Source organism: Megalobrama amblycephala, linkage group LG22 (assembly GCF_018812025.1).
Source record: "Megalobrama amblycephala isolate DHTTF-2021 linkage group LG22, ASM1881202v1, whole genome shotgun sequence".
Lineage (NCBI taxonomy): Eukaryota > Metazoa > Chordata > Actinopteri > Cypriniformes > Xenocyprididae > Megalobrama > Megalobrama amblycephala.
The window spans coordinates 15,812,407-15,833,280 of record NC_063065.1 but is presented as its reverse complement, the minus strand read 5'-3'; the positions used below and the strand labels follow the sequence as shown (position 1 = coordinate 15,833,280).

Here is a 20,874-nt window from a genome sequence, read left to right as displayed (position 1 = left end):
TCAGGGGACACCTTAGACTTATATTACATCTTTTAAAAAGAAGTTCTAGGGCACCTTTAATTCTGACCCTGGAAAACAATATGGATCATTGAGATGAACCACAGGACAAGACTGTGCCTTTTAGCTTTTTAGTAAAACAAAATACTAAGAAACTCACAAATATTGGAGCCAATGAGAGCCATTGGCAGGTGTTGCTGAGCAACTGAACTATTGAGTAAAGCAATAATGAATAAGAAAGAGAAAAGAAGATACCATGCCAAGTCACATGGAAAGGAGAATGGGTGAGCGAGAGAAGATCGAGGAGGGCAAGTGAGATTAATGCGATGGTGAGGTGGTGTGGGAAACTCAGGTGCTCGACGGCTCATTAACACTAGACTACAACACATGCACACATACTCTCAAAAAACTCCACAAGCACACATTCACAAGTGAAATACAGACCAGGAGCACTCAAACTTCTATCAGCATCCTAGCCTTATTAGAACATGAGTGTACAAAAGTAAGGTGGTGAATTTGTAAGTATAACAATACCGTCTCCTGATCATTAGTAAAAGTAAACAGTTTCATAGAGTCCTCTGATAGACTCATGAATAATGCAAGCGAAATATGAAAGGGCAAATTACAATAAGTTTTACATAAACATGCAGAGAAATATTCAACAAAAGCTCATTTTCACACACTTGACTTTGTTTTCTCACAGAAGGCTGTATGTGCAAATAAACGCGGGATGAGAATTTCTCCAATTTACCATCCTTGAACAAGACGCTCTGCCAGCGATGAACTCAAATTGTTTGCCGAGCATAATTTGCCCGCGATGAGGATTTGCAGTGTGTGAACAAAATCATCTGACAACCATTACCATGTTCGGCGGAAAACTTTCATAACTTTGATTTTTATTATTTCATTAACTAGAGTAACAATAACTTTTCATAAGAGGATATGAGCCTGAAAGCAACACTCTTCATATAAGCTTTCATTGCTTTAGTATTTATTAATATTATCTTAAATTGAGACTGCTGTCTTATCCAAGCTGCTAACTCTCATGGAAAGATTTTACTTGCTCTGCATGAGACCAGAGTAAAGTCTAATTATGCTGTTGGCTGTATAATTAACTGATGAGTCTAACATTTGCAAAAAGAGAGTGAAATGCAGGTGGTTAAAAACTATATTTATCAAAAAAGAGAAAGGAAGTAGTAGTTATCTATGTATGATCTTTAAAGAATAACCACTCTGTCATACTGAAAGAATATCTTGCCAGTAGGTGTGTTGAGCAACCACCTTTGCCTCAATGAATCTCATCTAGACTTCCCTCATGGACATCAGTTCAACAGATGTGGGTGGGTTTGGAAGATGTTCAGTATCTATTTTGCATAAATCATTAACACTTCAGGATGCTGTATATTAGGTCTCTGCAGTGTGTGTATGTGTGTGTGTGTGTGTGTGTGTGTGTGTGTGTGTGTGTGTGTGTGTACTCCTGGTAAACCCTACATTGTGGGGACAAAATGTCCACATTTTTTGTCCCCATGAAGAAAACATCTTATAAATCATATACTATTTTTTTTTTTTTTTTTTAATGTAAAAATGCAGGTTTTCTGTAAGGGTTGTGTTTAGAGGTAGGGTTATGGGATAGAATATACAGTTTGTAAAGTATAAAAGTCATATATATGGAATGTCCCCATAAAACATGGAAACTGTATATCTATTAATTCTATATTTTACATAAGCATCTATTTCATTAACATGTTATATACCAACCTATTTAAACTACTAGAATCTCCTTTTCACCTAAAAATATAACAATCGCCACAATAATGTGGGTGGTAAAATAAAAGGCCACATGATGAATTAAAGCTCATCAAAATGAACCTTTCCATGAGCCATGATTAATAAACATGCAGATACTACATCTCATTAAAATAAAGCAAAAAAAAAAAAAAAAAAAAAAAAAAAAATCATGAAATGCAACACAGTGTAAAAATATCCACCTAATTAAAATTAATAACGTAAATAATTGTTCTGCCTTAAATTTAAGTATAATCAAATGGTTGTAGAAGTCATTTAATTTATTCCTGTTTCCCAGTTCATTTAAATTATATTAAACTGACTTAGTGAACTATATTATATAAATTAAATTAAAACTATATATATATAAATATAAATATAAAAATATATATATATATATATATATATATATATATATATAGGTTATTTTGTTGAGTTAACGTATGGGAAAACATGATGCCAAGACTTACTGATCATATACAGTGCATAAAACAACAATGTTTATAGATTCTAAAAATTAACAATAATTAGAAATAGGGGACATCTTAGAACATCCTTGTACTGTTTAAGTCCAGCTACAACAACAACATTTTACACACTGTACAAAAATATTTTCATGATGTTATTTCAAATTTTTTTCTTTTGTCAAATCAACTTCAATAATTAATGTCATTCAGATAACATAATATTTTGAGTCTCTGTTGATTAAACCAATCGCCTTCATTGTATTAACTCAAATTTTTAATTTCAATGAACTCAAAATTTTAAGGCAACTTACTTTTTTAAGTTAAACCAACAATTCTTTTTCACAGTTCACCAAAAGTATGTGTATTTGTGAATTAAATGTTTTCACTATAAATTATTAAAGGCATTTCATTCCTTTTACTTACAGAAAATATTGTCCCATCAAATCTAATATATTTTTTTATAGTAAATAGTTAAGTTACAGTTAACAGGTAGCATTTTTTTTTTTTTTTACAATGTTTTGCGTTATTTTAATTACAAACGTAAAAATAGTGCATTTAACATCCTCTTTAAAATTGAATGACCTTTACATTTTTATTATTTAAAAAAAATAATCTAAATCTAGCAACTGTATTTAAGTTAAATCAAAACAAACTTCCATTTTACCTCATATATTTGGACCCCACTGTAGCCTATGTGCATTTGCAGGTGGAACTTTTGCCGTGTACAAGCGCCACAGGCAGCATGACCATTTCAGCTCACAAGTGTTGCATACATTTGAAACTATAGGGTGTGTTGACGCTGCAGTGGTTGCAACCACTCGCCAACTCAACAAGTTAACGCTTGGAATAATCAAATGATGTCACATCCGCTGTGAAGGTCGCCTTGGTAGTGTTGGATGCTCTCACGCTCTGTCTGCTGAATCCTCATGCGCGTGCGGTCGTAACTTTGGGCAGCGCGCGCTCAGTATTGGCTGCACGCGGGAGCTCGCGCGGCGGAGCAGCACGGTAATGAATGTGGATCAATCCGCCCTGTTCTGTTCGGGCATCATCTGCCACGCTGAGGACGTGATATTAACGCCAGAAAAGTGCGATAGAACCGTGACAGCATGATCCTTCTGTTCGGTGCGTTAAATCCCCTGCTTTTCCTCATTGTCTTCGGACTGTATCCATCCATGGTAAGTTGATGTGATGAGTTGCAAGCTGAAATATTTCAAGATAATGCAATGCACTTGATTTTTTTTCTCAATGTGAATCTATTTGAAACAGACTGCATATGTCGTAATAGGAAATAAGTGATATTTTAAATTAAGTTGACTGCTGCAAGCTCAAAGATATATATGTTTAATATAATTATTCAGTATAATTTCATATAGGGTCCTCTAACACCGGAGTTCTTAGTATTATGCATCATATAATATGTAGGTTTTGGAGAAAAATAAACCTATTGAGTCCACAGATAATAAACTTTGTTTATTCAAGCATGGAGCACCATTTTTCTTTCCAGATGTTTTCTAGGAATGCATTAGTGAGTTACAAACAGATTTAATATTTATATTGGAAATATGAATTTTGTTGATTTTTTTTTAACATTGTCAGTGTGGATTTATAATGTGCACATGCTTATGCTATGATTTCATCAGCCAGTGAATATAATGGTGTATTGCTAAACTCTGGTCCACCGCCCATCACAGTATATAAGCAAAATAACCTGCCACTGTAAAAATAATACAGTATATAAAATGATGACAGCAGATTACAAACAATAGAATTAATTAAATGCAATATTTAAAATGATTAATCAAATGACCTCATCAAAAGTGAATCATTGAAAATGAGCAATTGCACATGCAACATAAAAGTTACAAGTTTGCAAAAACAGAACTTCCATAAATAATATGTAATTATATTAATTAACTAAGAAAATTTCTGATGATGCTGTATCAGATGTTAAGCAAATTGTTCCCTTTGTTGAAAAGAAAAGTGCTTGTCTAATGACATCACATGAATACTCATCACAAAAAACGTGACAAAAAAAAAAAACATGCATGGAATACATAAAATGTGAGACAAACAAAATCAACAACTGCCTAACTAAAACTGGCCAATGGTCAGACAATGCAACTATAATTATTTACGCCCCAGTGCACACTGGGAAGGGAAATGTATGTAAATTTAAACTGCTTTTTGCATTATGTTGGATTTACTCAGTCTCTTCATTTTGAATTAATTATAATCTTAACAAAAACAACAACAAAAAGGTTCATCTAATTTTGGTATTAACAGAATATGTAAATATAGTCTACATATAGCATTTTCATGAAATCTACAGATTTTTTTTTTAATTAAGCTGTTATCATAGAAAACTGCTGGACATTTTCATGTAAAGACTGAAAAAATCAATGTAACAAGTGCTAGAATGAGCATGGTGCTGTGCTTCAGGTGTTTAGTCATAGGCGAACGGGAGCTGTCCACACTGCCGTGGTGCTGGAGTGAACTAATCACATACAGACATATGTCTGCACGAACTAGACAGACAATTGCTTTTTGTCGAAACAGTTTGTTTAACCGTTGGATAACATTGCTAGTACTTCTATGCCAGCATTTTGACCTCCCCATATGAAGTCCACAAAATGTCAAAGGTCCAAAAGTACATACGCACACAAAAGAAAATTTGCAAACCCCCCACAGACTCTAAGAAGGAGGGGTGTTTGAGCTGTTTGTCTATGAAAATGAATGGACGTTAGTGTAATGGGCTTCTAATTACATTGTTGTTGCTTGTGGGATGAGTGATTCATGATGATTAATTTGACATGCTGAAATGCACTTTTTATGGTGACAAATTGCATTACACACCTACGGGATACAGCTTTCTAATGTCGGTGGAGGGATCCATAATAATACAAACCTTCACCTCATTTACATAGCGTTTAGTTTATAGCAGGACAGTTTTTGAATGACTTTGAATGGAAAGGCCAACACAGCCATGTAGTGATTCATTCACATTATGTTGTGAATATCTAGACATTTTGTCATCTGGCCCAGAATAGACTCTTAAAAATAAAGGTTCTTTATTGGCGTCGATGGTTCCATGAAGAACCTTTTACATCCACGGAACCTTTCCATTGCACAAAAGGTTCTTGTGAGAACTGTTCACTGAAAGGTTCTTTGGAGAACACAAAATTGGTTTTTCTATGGAATCTCTGCAAAAACACCCTTTTAGAACCTTTGTTTTAAGAGTGTACAATCAAAATATAGATGTGGCCTGTACGTGACATTCATAAAAGATATGCAGAGCGTATCAGGAGATATATATTTGCTGACTAACTAATTTTCTAATCTGAACATTACAAACAACAAAGAATAAATGAAAGTCACTGCATGTCTTTTCATTTACCTTTGCAGTACTGATAACTAGGGCTGGGTATTGACACAAATTTCAAAATGCAATTCGATTTCGATTCCAATTTGATTCAATATCATTTTTTTCCGGATATATATCAGGAACAGTATGCAAGGCATGGCAAAAGTCAGTTGGTAGGCTACATTACTATAATATTGAAGGTTAAAATGAACTGATTGTATACAAACACTTAAATTAAATTACACTCTAGGAAAGTTTTTATAATAATAAAGTTAAAATACTAACTTGAATTACAATTACGTAATTATATTTCTACTCCAATGCATTTTTTGAAATGTAGCCTAAACATTTAAAAGGTGACTGTCATAAAAACTTGACAGATGTATTGCATTAAATATTGAAGAACATTAAAAATTATAATGAATTTGTAATATGGTGCATATATTTAGCAAAATTATACTCTTTAGAGTTCATTTTTCTAGCTGACTAACGAATTATGGTCACTGAATATGGTTTTTCTGAGGTAAATGTGACGTTACATGACATTGTTTACAAGCTGTTTTATTGACGTCTTTCTGCAGACAGGATTCAGATTTCGATAAGTTATACTGTATCTTTTAAAATATCTTCGGGTGTTCGTTCATGTTTATTTCACGCTGTAACTGGTAGCACTGCAGCGATCTGTCGCACCACATTAAACAGCGCCAAAACGGTTATTTTTTGAATTCTGTAATAAAATGGACAGAATTTGAAATCTGAGACTTTGTAACAAAGCACAAAGCTTATTGTCATTTATTGGATGGGAGGCATGCTATACACTTATAACTCTACAGATTTATCGCTGAGAAGATGACTGATAATGAATGAAAGCATTCCTTTTATCTTTCAATGCCTTGTTCTCTTTCAGAAGTGTACTCAGATATTGAGATATAGTCTAGAGGTCAGAGCACTAGAGTGAAAGCGAGCGAAAGAAAGAGGGAAACAAAAAATGATCACAACTTCTTTAAGCAGTCTTTTAATTTTCAAATGTGTTGTTTAAATCAGGGCTTGATGCCAAGCATGACAGCACCAAATATAGTGAGAACAAAAGATTAGAGGACTGTTGTTTCTGCTGTGTATTTAATTATCACAGTACAAATCTCAGACATGAACCCCTGCATTTACTGGTAACCCACAAATGTATGTACACAACACATTTTTCCAGGCAAACTTTTTTAAATGAACTATTTGAATGTAGTCATAGCAGACGCTGTAAAAAATACGCTGATTTCGTCCATCAGGACAGAAATGTGAGTCCATTTAAAAGACATAATCATCAGTACCTTTGTGGTCAATGTGTGTTCCTCCACTCTCTGTCCTGTTCATATTTTCAAACCTCTCTCTCTCTGTCTGGATTGATGGTGTGTGCAATTTGTTTTCATCAACAAACATAAATGGAAGTGGACTTGAATGTTGTACTCTGTGATTGTAAAAGAATCCATCATTTTGTGCTTTGTTGAGATACTGCTGATGTTTTAATGTAAAGTACTGTATAACTGCCTTACACTGCATTTAAAATAAATTACTCTATTACAGAAAATATTGCAATACAAAATAGCAATTTCACTACTGGTCTAGACAGGCTGTCAGTCTTTGCATTGGTGTGGGGATTTTCAGTCACTCTTTATACCAGTGACAGTATTTCGCCAGTAGGTGGTGACATGCGACTGCATCAGAGTACCACAAGAGTGATTCAAAAGCATACAGAACCGATTGGTCGATGCGCAAGTTGAACACACTTTTTGAATTACACACCTAACCAACTCGTTAAAAAACACCAATTCATTTAGAACGAAACTAGTAATTATTCACTAGTAATCATTCAAGACTGCCTTTATGAGTGAGTCATTGAATTATACACCTAACCGACTCATTCAAAAAAACAAAAATACTGAATACTGAAATAGTGCCCGTCTTTTTGAGTGAGTCAATCAATTCACTCAACCGATTTGTTCATAACACAGATTCATTCAGGATCGAAACAAGTGACCATTTTTATGAGTGAGTCGATGAATCATACACATAACTGATTCATTCAAAAAATACCAATTCATTCAGCAACAAAACTCGTGGCCGTCTTTATGAGTGAATAATCATTCACTCAGCCGACTCAAAAAAAAAAAAAGGGATTCATTCAGGAACGAAACAAGACTGCCTTTATGAGTAAGTCATTGAATTATACACCTAACCGACTCATTCAAAAAAACAAAAATTCACTTAGAAACTGAACTAGTGCCCGTCTTTTTCAGTGAGTCAATCAATTCACTCAACCGATTTGTTCATAACACAGATTCATTCAGGATCGAAACAAGTGACCATTTTTATGAGTGAGTCGATGAATCATACACATAACTGATTCATTCAAAAAATACCAATTCATTCAGCAACAAAACTCGTGGCCGTCTTTATGAGTGAATAATCATTCACTCAGCCGACTCAAAAAAAAAAGGATTCATTCAGGAACGAAACAAGACTGCCTTTATGAGTAAGTCATTGAATTATACACCTAACCGACTCATTCAAAAAAACAAAAATTCACTTAGAAACTGAACTAGTGCCCGTCTTTTTCAGTGAGTCAATTCACTCAACCGATTTGTTCATAACACAGATTCATTCAGGATCGAAACAAGTGACCATTTTTATGAGTGAGTCGATGAATCATACACATAACTGATTCATTCAAAAAATACCAATTCTTTCAGCAACAAAACTCGTGGCCGTCTTTATGAGTGAATAATCATTCACTCAGCCGACTCAAAAAAAAAAGGATTCATTCAGGAATGAAACAAGACTGCCTTTATGAGTAAGTCATTGAATTATACACCTAACCGACTCATTCAAAAAAACAAAAATTCACTTAGAAACTGAACTAGTGCCCGTCTTTTTCAGTGAGTCAATCAATTCACTCAACCGATTTGTTCATAACACAGATTCATTCAGGATCGAAACAAGTGACCATTTTTATGAGTGAGTCGATGAATCATACACATAACTGATTCATTCAAAAAATACCAATTCTTTCAGCAACAAAACTCGTGGCCGTCTTTATGAGTGAATAATCATTCACTCAGCCGACTCAAAAAAAAAAGGATTCATTCAGGAACGAAACAAGACTGCCTTTATGAGTAAGTCATTGAATTATACACTTAACCGACTCATTCAAAAAAACAAAAATTCACTTAGAAACTGAACTAGTGCCCGTCTTTTTCAGTGAGTCAATCAATTCACTCAACCGATTTGTTCATAACACTGATTTATTCAGGATCGAAACAAGTGACCATTTTTATGAGTGAGTCGATGAATCATACACATAACTGATTTGTTCAAAAAAAAAAAAAAATTAATTCAGCAACGAAACTGGTGGCCGTCTTTATGAGCGAATAATCATTCACTCAGCCGACTCAAAAAAAAAGGATTCATTCAGGAACGAAACAAGACTGCCTTTATGAGTAAGTCATTGAATTATACACCTAACCGACTCATTCAAAAAAACAAAAATTCACTTAGAAACTGAACTAGTGCCCGTCTTTTTCAGTGAGTCAATCAATTCACTCAACCGATTTGTTCATAACACTGATTTATTCAGGATCGAAACAAGTGACCATTTTTATGAGTGAGTCAATGAATCATAAACATAACTGATTTGTTCAAAAAAAAAAAAAACAATTCATTCAGCAACGAAACTGGTGGCCGTCTTTATGAGCGAATAATCATTCACTCAGCCGACTCAAAAAAAAAAAGGATTCATTCAGGAACGAAACAAGACTGCCTTTATGAGTTAGTCATTGAATTATACACCTAACCGACTCATTCAAAAAAACAAAAATCACTTAGAAACTGAACTAGTGCCCGTCTTTTTCAGTGAGTCAATCAATTCACTCAACCGATTTGTTCATAACACTGATTTATTCAGGATCGAAACAAGTGACCATTTTTATGAGTGAGTCAATGAATCATACACATAACTGATTTGTTCAACAAAAAAAAAACAATTCATTCAGCAACGAAACTGGTGGCCGTCTTTATGAGCGAATAATCATTCACTCAGCCGACTCAAAAAAAAAAGGATTCATTCAGGAACGAAACAAGACTGCCTTTATGAGTTAGTCATTGAATTATACACCTAACCGACTCATTCAAAAAAACAAAAATTCACTTAGAAACTGAACTAGTGCCCGTCTTTTTCAGTTAGTCAATCAATTCACTCAACCGATTTGTTCATAACACTGATTTATTCAGGATCGAAACAAGTGACCATTTTTATGAGTGAGTCGATGAATCATACACATAACTGATTTGTTAAAAAAAAAAACAATTCATTCAGCAACGAAACTGGTGGCCGTCTTTATGAGCGAGTAATCATTCACTCAACCGACTCATTCAAAAACAAAGGATTCATTCAGGAACGAAACAAGACTGCCTTTATGAGTGAGTCATTGAATTATACACATAACCAACTCATTATATAAAAAAAAACACCAATTCATTTAGAAACTAAACTAGTGATCGTCTTTTTGAGTGAGTCAATCAATTCACTCAGCCTATTCGTTCATAACACAGATTCATTCAGGATCGAAACAAGTGACCATTTTTATGAGTGAGTCGATGAATCATACACATAACTGATTCATTCAAAAAATACCAATTCATTCAGCAACAAAACTTGTGGCCGTCTTTATGAGCGAATAATCATTCACTCAGCCAACTCAAAAAAAAGGATTCATTCAGGAACGAAACAAGACTGCCTTTATGAGTTAGTCATTGAATTATTCACCTAACCGACTCATTAAAAAACACCAATTCATTTAGAAACAAATCTCTTTTTGAGCGAGTCAATCAATTCACTCAACTGATTCATTCAGGATTCATTCAAAACAACTGACCATCTTTATGAGCGAGTTGATGAATCATACATGTAAAAGATTCATTCAAAAACACAAATTCATTCAGGAACGAAACTAGTGGCCGTCTTTATAAGTGAGTCATTATTTATTCAACGGATTCGCTAAAAGCACACATTTATTAAGGAAAAAACAATTCATTCATTCAATTAATTAATTTGATTCATTCAACAATAATGATTCATTAAATAAACTAAACTACTGTGTGTTACTTAGGATTTGTTTGTAACTCTTTTTGTTAGCGAAGCAAAACAAAGTAGACTAACTGGCCATATTGTGTAAGTTACGCAGTATTAAACAAGACGTTAATATTGCGTAACTTAACGCAATATTATAACAGAAAGCAAGAAAAAAGAATGTGTGACAGAGGCAGAAAAAATAAGAGGCAGAGGCAGTCAAGGAGGGTGGCGGTAAATTCAGTGTGTGCTTGCATGTTTGACATGGGATGTCTCTGTCCTCAACGGGAAAGCTTATCAGTTTGTCCTCGAAACCTCCCTATCATTTCTCCATCCCAATTCTTTCTCCCTGTATTGTTTTTGTTTATTTTTTTAAGCCCTGCTTGTATTTGTGGATCTGTTGAGTGCACAGTTACGCGTCTCGCATATCAACTCTCAGACTCGACTGTACAAATTATACATCAAAGCTGGGGAATTGGATCAGTTACAGCGCAAGTGGATTAGAGCGAGAGAACACTGGCATTACTGTGACTGACAGGGACACACCCACTTTATGATGTCATGGGCTCTCAGGTCCAGTAAGAGACAGATTTCCAATAGATAAAAGTGCTTTTATCATGTGGGCTTTTCAGCCCACATAAGCGAATTATTTCATTCATCTTCATTCATGAGAAACTGCCAATGGCACGTCTGCAAGTCTTCATCTGAAAAGCATGTCTTTAACTGTTTGCAAGGCCTTTGCGTGCTTTATATTAAAGATAACAGTTTGGTTTAGCATCTTGCCGTAGCTTTGTTGTTAATGCTGATCTCAAGGCTGCACAAGAGAAAGAATTTAAAACAATGTTCCTTTGAATTTGCTCAGGGGATAAATGCAAGTCATATTTTACCTACAGCACATTAAAATAAAAGAGTTCAATGTTAAGTAAAAGGACAGTGATTTAGTCACCCTCACGTCAATCCAAACCTGTATGACTTCTTTCCTCCGTGGATTAAATGCATTCAAACTTCAAAAAGGACGCAAAAGCACCATAAAAGCAGTCTATATGATTCGAGTGAAATATATTCAGTCTTTTGAAATCACTGTATGATAGATTTGTGAGACAAATAGATAGAAATTCACTGAAAATCTTGACATCTGCCCTAGTTTTCCTTGGCATTTTCATGGGAAGTAGCAATGTCAAATCCATAAACAAATCCTTTTTTGGATTTAGATGTTTTCAATGAAACAGTTGATCAGTTCACAGAATGATTCATTTAGGAATCGGCTGGATTTAACTGACCTGGTCACAACAGTTAACTGCTCTGAAGATTATCAGGAAATAATAATGCTAAATTATAATTAGTAGTAGTAGTAGTAGTATTGATATTAGCAATAATAATTATTATTTAAGGTGCATCAGACACACTGACCGCTTCAATGTAGTGTTTTAAGGTGCTTTTGCGTCATTTTTATGGCATTAATATCCCTGTTCTTTGGAATTGCTTGGAAGAGACCATGAGGGTCAGTAAATAATGATAGAATTGTCATTTCTGGTTGAACTATACTTTTAAAGTGTGTGTGTGTGTGTGTGTGTGTCTACAGACGATTGGTCCCAAGGAAGGATGGCAGGTGTATAGTTCGGCTCAGGATGCAGACGGACGCTGTATCTGCACTGTGGTCGCACCGGAACAAAACCTCTGCTCCAGGGATGCCAAGAGCAGACAGCTCCGACAGCTGCTGGAGAAGGTCTCACGCATAAACACACACATTTTATATCTTCTTCTTCTTCTTCTTCTTTGACATATATATATATATATATATATATATATATATATATATATATATATATATATATATATATATATATATATATACACACACATTTTTAGTCAGTAAGATTTTAAATGCTTTCTATTACTCAAAAAAATCCTCAAAAAATATATCACATTTCCACCAAAAAAACAAAAAAAAAAACATTTTTAAACATTGATATTAGTAAGAAATATTTCTTTAGCTCCAAATCAGCATATTAGGATCATGTGACACTGAAGACTGGAGTAATGACTCAGAAATTCAGCTTTTGCATCAGAGGAACAAATTACATTTTAAAATATATAAAGTTATTTTAAATCGTAATAATATTTCACAATATTACGGTTTCAAATAAATGCAGCCTTGGTGAGCATAAGAGACTTTTTTCAAAAACATAAAAATCTTACTGACCCCTAATTTTTGAAAGATAGTATACATACACACACAGTACACACATTTATTTTTTTTCCTTAATATATATATGGAAATAAATCAAACATGCCAACTCATGTTTGCAACTGAATATTGACAATATTCAATACCATTAGAACACCTCTGTCTTAATGTTCTCAAACTCATGAAAGGGATCAAAACTAACCTACTGGGACGGTCTTTCGGAAATGTAACGGCCTAATAAAAAGGCACATTAAAATCATGATATTCACAATGTTTATTAGTTTTCTATTGCTAGCAAATACACTGAGAATATAATTTGAATATTCAAAATATTGCAAAGCCCAGTAATATCAAGTTTTTTTCACTCTGCATTTCTTCTTGCTTTCTGTTCTTTCTATCAGCACACACACACACACACGCACAAAGGCATCATTTGTCTAGTATATATTGTGTGGACAACTAATGTACTGTTTTGCCTCAGGGACTCACACATTTCAGGAGCTACTGTATGGCCCACCGCTAATATTGGCATAAACACACACACATACTTGTCCTCTTGCTCTCTATTACTCTCGGTCTCTCAATCACACATTACATATTCCCCTCCCCCATCAGTTTTTATCGTCTTTTATCAGTCTCATTCCCACTTAGGACCTTTAAACACACACAGGGAAAAAGAAAAGCCTCTGATGGGTGCTTCCATGAGAGGCTGGTTTTTATGCAGGTCATTAATACCTGATTTTATGATAAATGATACATGCCTCAATTCAGCAGGAGCCTGACTGCTGTTAATATTGATATGTACATTTATTAACGCCTCCATTTTCCCTATAGCCTGAAAAGAAAGTCTGGGCCTACATCTCATTTATGATTCATGGATTTCCGCTTTTCTCGCACCACAGTCAAGGTAGCTAATCAGACCGTTTGGCAGGGACAAACACCATGAGATTGGAGTGACTGCTCTGTTTTTTTTTTGTTTTTTTTAATCAGCCCCTCTTTAAAGATTCATTAATTGTAGTCAGTTTATCCATAACTTATGCGAAGAAATGTGTCTATGGAAAGTGCTTCTCATTACTTCTTACCCAGAGGTTGAAGGGAAAGTTCACACAATAATAAATTCTTCTACTCTCCCTTGTCGCTCAAGCACTGTATTGTTTTCCATAAAACAAATGTCCATGGTGACCTGTGGCTGTCAAGGAACAGAACAAACAAAAAAGTACCATAAATTTCAATTGCCTATGGAGTTTTGTTTACAGCATGGTGCAAAAGTTCACTTTTTTCATGGTTTATTTAACATCCACCACCCCTTGTTTTGTCCTACTTCTTAACTTGGGGTTTTGTGACGCAGGTGCAGAACATGTCTCAGTCCATCGAAGTCTTGAATCTGCGCACGCAGCGCGATTTCCAGTACGTCATGAAAATGGAAAATCAAATGAAAGGGTTACGGACCAAGTTCCAGCAAATTGAAGCAGACAGGAAAACTATAATGGCTAGAAACTTTAAGGTATGTTTTCTTTTTATTAGGTTACAAAAGACCTGCTGCTGGAAATGCAAACATCAGCATAAGGCATGAATATTGTATGTGTTATGTAAAAATGCTAAATATATGTAGGCCTATAATAGAATTTCACAATAACTACATAACGGAATGCGTTTCACGACTTTACATTGTTTATTGGGACCAACGTAAAGCATAATAGCATCTATGTGTGTGGTTCAGGTACGTTATGGGGACAAAATGTTCCCACAAAGATGGCAGTATCCGAAATCCTTGTCCTTATGGGGACATTTTTTGGTCCCCATGAGGAAAACAGCTTATGAATCATACTTAGTGATGTTTTTTTTAGAGTTAGAGGATATAATATACAGTTTGTACAGTATAAAAATCATTAAATCATTAAAATCCCAACATGTGTGCGCGTGTGTGTGTCTGTCTGCAGGAACTGAAAGATCGTATGGATGAACTCCAGCCATTGATTCCTGTGCTGGAGCAGTACAAAACAGATGCTAAGCTGATCTCTCAGTTCAAAGAGGAAATCAGGAATCTGTCTGCTGTGCTGACGGGTATCCAGGAGGAGCTGGGAGCTTATGACTACGAGCAGCTCTATCAGAGAGTCCTCAGCCTGGATAGCCGTCTACGAAACTGCATGAGCAAACTCAGTAAGTACAATCCACAGCTATCGTAAGTACTGATGAAATTTACTCCATTTTTTACATTCACAGTTAAAGCAATTTAAAGGGGATGTATTCCACAGTTTCATATCTTTTTACATCACATTCGAATTGAATGGGCTGTGTATGCCACTGTATCTTTAAAAAGTCTATATGTAACTAACCTCTGCTATGATTGGCTGAATCTTGGGGTTAACCAACATGATTAATTGAGTTTCAGGCTCACCTGTATGGCAAGCCGTTTTGACTTTTATTCATTCTCAGGATATGAATTCTTGATATCAACAATTCAGTTTTCACTAGTTAAAATGCTTATTCTTGATATCAGGAATTACATTTCTACTAATAACAATGACAATTGTTGATATCAAGAATTTCAAGCAGAAATATGTATTCTTGATATCAACATTCGAATTTCCACTAGTAAAAACTTGAATTCTTGATATCTGTAATTGTATTTTCACTAGTGAAATGTCACCATAGGCTGCCATTCAAATTCAATTGTTGATATCAAGAACTGATTTCTTACTAGTTGAAATTCCAATTTCACATCAGAAATACAATTCTTACTAGTAAAAATCATAATTTTTGATATCAATAATTCAGTTGTCACTAACTGAAATGTCAGTTCTTGATATCAACAATTGAATTGCTACTAGTAACAATGTTAATTTTTGATATCAATAATTTGATTGTCACTAGTGACAATGTTAGTTTCTGATATCATGAATGTGATTTTTACTAGTAAGAAAGCCATTTTAGATATCTGAAATTATACTGAAATACATTTTCAGATACCAAAAATGAACATTTTTACTAGTAGCAATTCAATTGTTGATATCAAGAACTGACATTTCAGCTAGTGACATCTGAATTCTTGATATCAAAAATTCGCATTTTACTAGTAGCAATGTAATTATTGATATCAAAAATTATTATTTTTACTAGTAAGAATTGTATTTCTGATATGTGAAATTGGAATTTCAACTAGTAAGAAGTCAGTTCTTGATATCAACAATTGAATTTGAATGGCAGCCTATGGTGACATTTCACTAGTGAAAATACAATTACAGATATCAACAATTCTAGTTTTTACTAATGGAAATTCAAATGTTGATATCAACAATTAACATTGTTACTAGTGGAAATGTAATTCCTGATATCAAGAACTGAATTGTTGATATCAAGAATTCATATCCTGAGATGTGAATAAAAGTCAAAACGGCTTGCCATACACCTGTCCCAATGAGTTTCTTAAGGGATGTGTGTTCTTGCATTCAAAAACAGCTATTGGAGGTAAATGAATGGGGAAAAAAATAATGCAAGGTTTGAACTGTAGTTGGACTGTTTACATCGTGACATTTTTCTGAATTTTCATGGCTATAGTGGCAGTGCTTCAAAATAAAAAACAATTTATTTTACATTATTTGATCAAGAATACAGTAAAAGAGTAATATTGTGAAATATTATTATCATTTAAAATAACTGTTTTCTATTGTAATATATTTTAAAATGTACTTTATTTCTGTGATGGCAAAGCTGAATTTTCAGCATCATTACTCCAGTCTTCATTGTCACATGATCCTTCAGAAATCATTCTAATATGCTGATTTGATGGTCAAGAAACATTTCTTATTATTATCAATGTTGTGCTGCTTAATATTTTTGTGGATTCTTTGCAGAGAAAGTTCAAAATAACAGGATTTAACTGACATTCTACTGACTATCAGTAACTTTGCAAGTACATGTCAACTTATTGACATGTAACCCTAACCCTACCAGTCTACTAACACTCTACTAACACTCTAATGAGAGTTAAAATAGAACGTGTTAAAGGGACCATCAAAAGGAAGTGAAACCAAAATCTTTTTTTCCAGAACCTGAAGGAATATCCAGTTTTTCCTTCCCCCCTTCTGGATTTATGGCATAGTGTGCATTAAAGGTGCCCTAGATTATGTTTTTAAAAGATGTAATATAAGTCTAAGGTGTCCCCTGAATGTGTCTGTGAAGTTTCAGATCAAAATACCCCATAGGTTTTTTTTTATTAATTTTTTTAACTGCCTATTTTGGGGCATCATTATAAACGCGCCGATTTTATGCTGCGGCCCCTTTAAATCCCGTGGTCCACGCCCACAGAGCTTGCGCTTGCCTTAAACAGTACCTTAAAAAAGTTTACACAGCTAATATAACCCTCAAAATGGACCTTTACAAAGTGTTCGTCATGCATGCGGCATGCATGCGTCGGATTATGTGAGTATTGTATACTGTTATATTGTTTACTTCTGATTTTGAATGAGTTTGATAGTGCTCCGTGGCTAACGGCTAATGCTACTCTGTTGGAGAGATTTATAAAGAATGAAGTTGTGTTTATGCATTATACAGACTGCAAGTGTTTAAAAATGAAAATAGCGACGGCTCTTGTCTCCGTGAATACAGTAATAACCGATGGTAACTTTAACCACATTTAACAGTACATTAGCAACATGTTAACGAAACATTTAGAAAGACAGTTTACAAATATCACTAAAAATATCATGTTATCATGAATCATGTCAGTTATTATTGCTCCATCTGCCTTTCTTGGCTATTGTTCTTGCTTGCTTACCTAATCTGATGATTCAGCTGTGCACATCCAGACGTTAATACTGGCTGCCCTTGTCTAATGCCTTTTATAATGTTGGAAACGTGGGCTGACATATGCAAATATTGGGGGCGTACATATTAATGATCCCGACTGTTACGTAACAGTCGGTGTTATGTTGAGATTTGCCTGTTCTTCGGAGGTCTTTTAAACAAATGAGATTTATATAAGAAGGAGGAAACAATGGAGTTTGAGACTCACTGTATGTCATTTCCATGTACTGAACTCTTGTTATTTAACAATGCCAAGATAAATTCAATTTTTCATTCGAGGGCACCTTTAGTATTTACTGAAATCCGTTTTGCTTAAAGTATATTAGAGTACAGCCTCTAAAACAAAGTCGCAAAGTGATGTTTCATTTAAAACTAAAAATATCCTGCCCAAAGCAAAACATAAAACCTCAGATTTGACCTCCAGCTACAGTTTGTCCGTATGGGATATTCAATTATTCTTAGTGAACGTCAAGCAATTCAATTAAATAACAATGTGTTTTCAATAGACCTCATATAACACCTGTGATTCTGGTGATAAAGTGCTAAAAAGCCTTACAATATTAATAAGTTGGTTAGGCAAATTCAACAGATGTTCTAATATGTTATTAATATCTCTGATAATTACATCCTAGCATTGGGGGTTGGATGCACTAAGCTAGTACATCATTAAGAGTTGCTGTTGTTTTTCCACATGCACCAAAAGCAAGTCTTCAGAAGGCATGAAATTGCTTCTAGGAAATCAGCCATTTGAAAAAGAGAAGATGATTATGTTAAAATTAAAAATATATTTTTTTTTTTACAGCATGTGGGAAATTAATGAAAATCACCGGCCCTGTGACTATAAAGACATCTGGAACGCGGTTTGGCGCATGGATGACCGACCCTCTAGCATCTCCGAGAAATAACCGGGTGAGTTCTGGAGGAGGCGGCGCTACGTTCTTCAGTCTGATTAATGTTCTGACATATACCTGATTAATCTTCTTCCTTCAAAGGATTGCTAACACCCGGTTTCCACCAGGTGTAAAATAATTTAGTGAGCCGCTCATCTACATCTCACTCTGTCATTTTCCTACAGGTTTGGTATATGGACACTTACACCAACAGCAAGGTGGTTCGAGAGTATAAAAGCATTGAAGACTTCATCTCCGGCCTGGAATCGCGAACCTATTACCTTCCCTTTAAATGGGCTGGAACCAACCATGTGGTCTACAACGGCTCTCTGTACTACAACAAGAGCAGAGCAACATCATTGTCAAATACAGCTTCGAGACCGGACGGGTTCTCGCCCAACGTGCCTTGGAGTACGCCGGCTTCCACAACGTCTACCCCTACACCTGGGGAGGCTTCTCAGACATCGACCTCATGGCGGACGAGCTGGGTTTGTGGGCTGTATACGCCACCAATCAGAACGCAGGAAACATTGTGATTTCTCAGTTAGAACCGCAGACGCTGGAGGTTCTCCAGACGTGGAACACGGAATACTCCAAAAGGAACGCAGGCGAGTCTTTTATGATCTGCGGCACGCTGTACATCACCAATTCCCATCTGACCGGCGCCAAGGTGTATTATTCCTACAACACAAAGACCTCGACGTACGAGTACATGGACATCCCATTCCACAACCAATACTTTCACATTTCCATGCTTGACTACAACGCTCGAGAACGGGCGCTTTATGCCTGGAACAATGGACATCAGGTCATTTTCAACGTCACGCTTTTTCATGTCATCAAAACCGAAGATGATTCCTAATGGACGTATGGATAAAAGAAAGAAGGACAATACAGTTTGAATTTATTCTGTTATTTTCTACTCGTTCATGGTTCTTTTCCCAGTGCTAATAAGACATATTGCCTTTACTTCACCGTAGACTGCAGTTTGAATCGAGCATCGTCTCGCCGCGTGACTGATGACACGTGAAGACTTGATGATGCAACGGCATTACGAACTGAAGGATTTTTAAGATCTTTTATTCCTCTTCTCATAGCTGCTCTGAAAGTTAGGCCTTACTTGCAATATTTCACAACGTGAGCTACAGACGGATTGCTCTACTGCATGAATGTCTGATTCTTTTGCCATCCGTTAAGTGGTCTTTGTATATCAGAAATCCCTTTTTCTTATATAGTGATGTGCTTTTGGCGACTTTAATTTCTCCAGACTCTCCTGGTAATCTCTTGTTGTGTGAAGTTTAGTTGTACAAACTCTGAATATGAACCTATGTAAACGATTGTAACATTCATTGTCACTGTGAGAGGAAATATTTTATATTAAATCCAGAACAAAACAATAAATCATCATCTCGAACGAAGCCACAAATCTACATCCATAAATGTAAACAACAGAACAGAAAGGAACCGTGTGCGACACAGAGCAATTTTGTCGGAATTCAGCCCGAACTCACGGGGGTTATAATGAGGTCATTTGCTGATGATTGTGACAAGCCCGACTGCGGTTGCGTTCACATTCATTTACGGGCAGCCCTTCTCACTTGATGACTTTGAATGCTGTCCTTTGGCATTTTCAATCAAGATCAAGGGCACAGGAGCTGGGAGGGGATGATTCCAAGTCCTCTCTGCAATTTCCTCTCCCTTCATGTCTGTGTCAAGCCTCCTTGTCTGCTTGGGCACTGGGAATTTAAATGCACTTTTACCGCCATCAATTCAGCTCTGGGAATTGATCACCCACTGGGATTTACTACCGCTGTTTCCTCCCATCACACCCAGTGCATCTATTATTTGAATATTTGCCTGCAACATAGTCTTGCAACAGATCTGCTATCAGAAAGTTTAAATTGCTTTTTTAGTTTTGATGTTGGAGTTTCAATTACAAAACCTATTTAGATCATTTTATTCTCTTCACATTTCATTGCCTATAATACTACCAAATATTTAACCATTTAAAAGTAATAGTCTGAAATCTGAAATTCCTTCTTCTGCTGAACACAAAAGAAGATATTTTGAAGAAAGACTGTAACCAAACAGTTAAAGGTGGGGTATTTCAAAAATGCTGTATGGAAGTTAGTCAGACCGACACACCAAACAACAACAAACGGTAGCCAATCAGCCGCGACTGACGGTTGAGAAGAGAGAATAAGCAAGAGGGAGATTTGAAGAAAGAATGCAAAAAGAGAGATGAGACACAATACAAAAGAGAA

The 20,874-nt window shown here is 35.3% G+C and overlaps 1 protein-coding gene across 1 annotated transcript; it reads left to right on the top strand.

Annotated features, from left to right (window-relative positions):
- The first annotated feature begins 3,162 nt into the window (after window positions 1-3,162).
- Window positions 3,163-20,028, top strand: olfm3a (olfactomedin 3a). The gene is given in 7 exon segments (XM_048175167.1): window positions 3,163-3,424; window positions 12,309-12,452; window positions 14,263-14,418; window positions 14,855-15,074; window positions 18,523-18,629; window positions 18,796-18,952; window positions 18,955-20,028. Coding segments are annotated over 7 exon segments (1,371 nt in total). The 5' UTR covers window positions 3,163-3,355; the 3' UTR covers window positions 19,473-20,028.
- Window positions 20,029-20,874: the final 846 nt, after the last annotated feature.